This window comes from Penaeus monodon, chromosome 10 (genome assembly GCF_015228065.2).
Source record: "Penaeus monodon isolate SGIC_2016 chromosome 10, NSTDA_Pmon_1, whole genome shotgun sequence".
Classification (NCBI taxonomy): domain Eukaryota; kingdom Metazoa; phylum Arthropoda; class Malacostraca; order Decapoda; family Penaeidae; genus Penaeus; species Penaeus monodon.
The window spans coordinates 26287953-26294795 of NC_051395.1; the positions used below are offsets into that span (position 1 = coordinate 26287953).

Here is a 6843-nt window from a genome sequence, read left to right on the forward strand (position 1 = left end):
GACGCACCGCGGTTATCAGGCATCGGGGACGTATATCGAACTCTGACCCGCTTGGCGAAGTGTTCAAAATATTCTGAGGATATTTTGCCGGCAGATGTGCTTTTTTTGTTAGAGTCGCAGGTTTTGAAGTGTATACGTTTTTTTTCCCCTTATGGATATAATTTAATATGTTATCTTTAATTTAGGCTATTGATGGAAAGTAAGAATTACAGATTCAATTAATATTTTGCAGGTTTTAGCGAAATTACGAAGTGAAATTTGAAAATCTCAGTCAGGAATACGCATAACGTGATTGAGAATGTGAAAAGAAATTGAGAAAATAATATTTTTTTGAAAGTGAATGATAGATATAATGAAAAAAGAAGCATCTGAGGCATCAAACTCCTAACAGACTGACTGTACATTTGCATATAGATTGATTTCATTCCAGATTATGCCCTAAAAATGTGCCCAAAATTCTCACTTTTTTCTCCCTCTCTTTACGTTGCAGGCTGTGCAGCTGCCACGTCTACGGTGACATTTCTACACCCTCAGCCCACGACCCCAACGACGACTCGAAACCCTTAAAGAAGACTCGAACCTTTTAAAGACCCTTAAAAAAGACCATTTCCCCATCTTAAAGACAGTTCTATAAAACGACCCTCTCAAACACTGGAAAAAAAATCCCCAACTTAAGACAGCCTCTGCCTTGACGACCTCTTCCTGTGCCGACCTTGGGCTACGACCCCATCATCATGACCACCAACGACACCAACCCCGACGACTACTCCGACTACCCCTTCGCCAACGAGACCTCCGACTGCCCCGCCAACGGAAGCGACGAGGCGAGCGAGTGGTGCGAGGAATACGACCTGCCGGTGTTCCGCTACTCGCTCCCCGTCACCGTGCTCTACTGCGTCGCCTACGTGGTCGTGTCGCTCATGGGCGTGGTGGGCAACAGCTTCGTCGTGGCGGTGGTCGTGAGGGCGCCCAGGATGAGGACCGTCACCAACGTTTTCATCGCTAACCTCGCCGTCGCGGACTTGCTCGTGAACATCATCGTCTTACCGACCACACTGATCGCCAACACGCTTAGCGGTGAGTAAGGTCTTTGGTCTTTGCCCGGACTCCGCCTTTCGGTCTTTGCCTGGACTCCGCCTTTCGGTCTTTGCCTGGACTCCGCCTTTCGGTCTTTGCCTGGACTCCGCCTTTCGGTCTTTGCCTGGACTCCGCCTTTCGGTCTTTGCCTGGACTCCGCCTTTCGGTCTTTGCCTGGACTCCGTCTTTCGGTCTTTGCCTGGACTCCGCCTTTCGGTCTTTGCCTGGACTCCGCCTTTCTGGGTCTGCTTGAACTTGGACTTCGCTCGGGTTCATCTTTGCTTGTACGATTGCAATATTATATGTTTATCTGTCAATCAATCTATCTATTTATCTGTTTGTCTATCTGCCTATTTATAATTTTTTCTCTATCTATCTATTAATCTATTTGTCCTTCAATCTATTTATCTATTTGTTTATCCATCAGTTTATCTATATGTCTATCTATCTAATCTAATCTATCTATGTATGTATCTACTGTCTATCTATCTATCTATCTATCTATCTATCTATCTATCTGTCTATCTATCTATCGATCGATCGATCGATCTATCTACATTCCTTATATATATATATATATATATATATATATATATATATATATATATATATATATATATATATATATATATATATATATATATATATATATATATATATATATATATATAATTTCTGAGTTAAGATTTTTCTTTTAAAACTTTGCATGAACATATATATAAGGCTCGTGTTATATTATTTGGCTGTATAAATGCAATTTCACATTTTCATGATATATTTTTCTTTTACATTCCGAGCAAAGAAAGTTTGAGGGGGGGGGGGAGGCATATTTCTGCATACGTTATTACTCATCTCAACGTAAGTTTATCTGTCAACAATATTTGTCAAACAAAGTTATTGCGTTTCCCTCTCCATCGCCTTTGGCCTCTGTCTTCCATTTATTTATATATTTTTATATTTATTATTTATCTTCCTGAATGACAAAGCGACTTCCTTGTCTGTTACAGAGTTTTTTATTTTTGTTTTTTTTGCAGCTGATCAAAGGCCGGGTTCCCTCTCCTGTGTCAGGGCTTAAAGATCTTTATGGAGAGAGAATTACTGGCTTGCTTTTGCTTTCCCTTCAAACATTACACTGTAATAAATCGTTGTTTCGTACATCATTTGTTTTGTTTGTATTATACTTAATTTTTTTTCCCTTCTTTGATCTCGTTTTCAATAGAGTTTGTCTTATCTATTGATATATATTTTTCAATCTATCGTTATTATTTTGTTTCGTTTTTCTTTGACCTATAGTTATCTGTGTTTGGTTTTGGTAGGATAAGAGTATCACTTGCAGAATGACGAAGTTTATTTTTATTTATTTACACAATGTAATTTATTCTGATTTATTTTGACCTTAATAATCTCATCATCTCCCTCTTCTTTTTCTTCCATTTACCTTTTCAATGTAAACAGGTTTCTCTGCAATTTCAACAAAAAGATATTCAAACGTGAATCTTCTCCAATATTTGGTCAGTATGTGCTCTGACGATAGTTTTATTTATCTATTTTCTCATATTTTGTCTTTTTCTGTAACTGAACTTTCCAATAACCAATTAGGATTTTTATTCATGTTCCGGGCGGCCTCTTGTATTGTATTTCATTATCTAGATTTATTTGTATTTTTGAACTTATTATTTTTATTACACTATTTTCGTCCCTACGTTATGCAGCACCCACAACAATGGTTGTAAAATCCACTGAACTCTACAACAATAGCAATATTATCGAGAGAATGAATAACATAACAGTGCAAGGGATTAATCGTCCTCAATTCACGCTTTTTCTGTGTTTGTCATAAGAAACATTTTCACCATTCTGGGACAACCACGAGCTTACACAAAATACACATGGTTTGCCTGCACTACGGAGGGGGAGAAAAGTTAAAGGCAGACCATGGGACGCTTAATGAAATGCCTTTTGTTTGCTCTTACCTTGAGAGGGAACAGAGACAAACAGGATTGTCACTGCCCTGGCCCAACTATCTAAGTTGATAATCTTAGCAGTGGTTGTGAGTTGTTTCCATTTTAATACTATACATGGAAATCACCCTCGTAACGTATTAAAATGGCTCGATTCATCTGGAGACCTGGTGTCAGATGGACATGTCACGGTTAGCTAAACTACATATCTTAGCCTCCAGTAGTATATATCGGGGCCTTACGTCAGGTTTCATTATCTTTTAGCGTATAAATTCAATTGGATCTCGGCACTAAGTATACCTCTTCTTTGTAGTAGCATTTTGGACCAATTTCAACCAAGGCATTCTTATAATAGAGGTAGATATAGATAATCAAAAACGTTGACCAAAAGATGAAAAGAGCAATAAATACGTTTAAACGTCTTTGAGAGAAAGAGAGAGAGAGGTGAGAGAGAAAATTGAGAGAGAGAAATGAGAGAGAGAGAGAGAAAGAGAGAGAGAGAGAGACAGAGAGAGAGAGAGAGAGAGAGAGAGAAAAAATGAGAGAGAGAGAGAGAGAGAGAGAGAGAGAGAGAGAGAGAGAGAGAGAGAGAGAGAGAGAGAGAGAGGGGGGGGGGGAAATAACAGTAGGAAAGACAGATAAATGGCGTCGAAATATAAATAAAAAGTCCAGTACATAAGTAGGATAGCATATAAAGAAAACAACGTGTCAAAGATAAGGAACCTTTTGGGATGAAACAACATGTATTCTTTTTTCGTGTGAACTTCTGTTGTGTGTGTATGTGTGTTTGTATGTGTATGTGTGTGTGTGTATGTGTGTATGTGTATGTGTGTGTGTGTATGTGTATGTGTGTGTGTGTGTGTGTGTGTGTGTGTGTGTGTGTGTGTGTGTGTGTGTGTGTGTGTGTGTGTACATATGGATATGTGTGTGTGTTCATTGACCGAATAATACATTCCATCAACCTCTACAGAAAAGCGGATTATGTACGAGACTAATCTCTATCAAAGGCACATTGTGAAAAATGTTTTTAATGTTGGTATAGCAAGTGAAATATTTCCTTTGATATAACATCTCTTTTTATATAGGCTAGCTAAATAGACATATACTATAATATTCATTATTGCTTTTGATGTTGGACATAGGATGGCAGATAAGTTACTGATTACTCAATGAATAAATACATAATCAATCATGTTAACTAATTCATATCCGATAAATCCACGCACGCATACTTTAATCTAGTTTGGAATAATCTTATTATTATCATTTTTGTTAATGTGATAATTGTAATTATCATTATTATCGTTATTATTACTGTTATTATTATTTTTTATTATTATTATTAATTATGTTATTATTATTAATTATGTTGTTATTATCATTATCATTATTATTATTATTATTATTATTATTATTTTTTTATTACTAATATTATCATTATTATCGTCATTACGATTATTATTATTATTATCAATATTATTATTGCAGTTATTGTCATAATTGCTATTATTATCATTGTTATCATTATTATCATTATTATTATTATTATTATTATTATTATTATTATTATTATTATTATTATATATTTATTTATTATTATTTTTTATTTTATTTATTATATCATTTATTATTATTAATTAACACATATTATCACACTACTATCATCTTTATTATTAATATTGTTATTATTACAACTACTATCATTATTATTTTGTTAACATTATTATTATAATAATTTTCTTTATATTATAATAATTTTCTTTATTATTATCATTATTATTACAATAATAATTATTATTATCATTATCCCTCTTATTATTACTATTATTTCAGTTATATCATTGTTATTACTGTAATATTATAATAATGATTATTATTATTACTATTGTTATTATTATTATCATTTTGATGAAAATGATAATGATGATGACAATTATCATCGTTATCATTATTGTCGTTCTTATCATCATTATCATTTGTTTTATTCTATTGGTATTATTGTTATGATTATTATTATTATTATCATTATAATTATTATTATCATTATCATAATCAATATCATTACCATCATTATAGATATTATTATTATTATCATTATCTTTATTATTACTATCATTATAATCGACTTCATTAGCTTTCTTACTAGCATTATTATTATTATAATCATTATTATTGATATTATTATTATCATTATTATTACTACTATAATTATCATCATCATCATCATTATCATTAACGTTGTTACCCTTACTATTGTTACTATTGTCCGTCTCATTATTTTAGACATTATAATTATCATAATTTTCAGTGATACGTCACACGTTAAATGAAAGCATGCTTTACAGGCAAAATAAACCTATTTGCAACTGCAAAAGATTGCATGATTGGTTTCATTGCCAGGTGAATTTCTTCCCAGACTCTCATCTCGTATGGAAAATTTTTTGTAGTAATTGAAGACGTATATTTTTGGAAAATCGGGGGAAAGAATTTTCTCCAAACCTTGATTAATTGATTAAATGGTAAACCTCATGAATAATCCCTTATTGGATTTAATTATAATGATAATATAAAATCGAATAAGACCATATGTCATAACGAGGAAAATAAGAAGAAACAATACAAGAATAAGAATCCAACTTTATTTCGAAATTGATTTATAAAAAGATCATTTTTTTTCTTTCTCTCTTTGATGGTAAACAAAGTTCCAAGGTGTCTGCTGCGTCTGATTTGTCTTTTATTGAACCTGGATAGAATTCCTTTGCTTTACAGTTATGAGAAAGGGAGTAAGGTGAAATATGAACATAATAGGAATGATAACAATGAAAGTTAAGAATGATAATAATGGTAATAATGACAGATGGCAATGATAATGATAAGAAAGATAATGATGATGGCCATCATACTATGATAGTAATAATGATAATGATAATCATATAAATAATAACCGTTAAAATATCAATAAGACCAATAATAACTAAAATGATAATAATTACCATGATCATTTTTATCGTTGTTAATAATACCAACGGACAATAACCACCAACGACACAACAGCATCAAAAGGCCAACGGACAACAAGTAAAAAAACAAGAACAAATAACTTTTGTCTTTTTCTGAACTGCCATAAAACCTAGTAAAGTGAGAATATCGTGGTTTGTCATATCGTTGTATATCATTTCTCTCTCCTCGGTTAATCTTTGCACACTATTTCATTTTAGTTACTGCGTTTGAGTTTTATTCAAAGCTTAGATGCTGATGTATGTGTGTGTTATCTATCATCATTATTATCATTTTCCCTTTTCTCCTCCTTCCACTACTCCTTTTCTTCCTTCTCATTCTCGTTCTCTTTCACTTTCTCTTTCTTCTTCTCCTTTTCCTTCTCATTCTCCCCCTTCTCCACCACCACTTCCTCCTCCTCCTCTCCTCCTCCCTCCCCACACCACCACCTCCTCCTCCTCCTCCTCCTCCTCCTCCTCCTCCTCCTCCTCCTCCTCCTCCTCCTCCTCCTCCTCCTCCTCCTCCCCACCATCACCACTACCAATGATAATAATAATTATAATAAGTAACATAAAATGAAATTAACAACAATCATAATAATGATAGTAATAGTTAGTAATATCAAGAATAATAACAACAGTAATGATAATGATAATGATAAGAAAAAGTGATAAAAATAATGATGATAGAATTATAATGATAATAATGTTGATAATAAAAAAATAACAACGACCATAGTAATAGTAATAATAGTGATGATATGATAATGACATATGATAGTACATAAAACATTTTCATTAATATTTTG

General features: G+C 33.1%; 1 protein-coding gene across 1 annotated transcript; it reads left to right on the top strand.

Annotated features, from left to right (window-relative positions):
* The first annotated feature begins 495 nt into the window (after window positions 1-495).
* Window positions 496-2341, top strand: LOC119577471 (neuropeptide SIFamide receptor-like). Its single transcript, XM_037925076.1, has 2 exons — window positions 496-1077; window positions 2112-2341. The coding sequence occupies exons 1-2, from the start codon at window positions 735-737 to the stop codon at window positions 2150-2152; spliced, it is 384 nt and encodes a 127-aa protein (XP_037781004.1). The 5' UTR covers window positions 496-734; the 3' UTR covers window positions 2153-2341.
* The last annotated feature ends 4502 nt before the right edge of the window (window positions 2342-6843 follow it).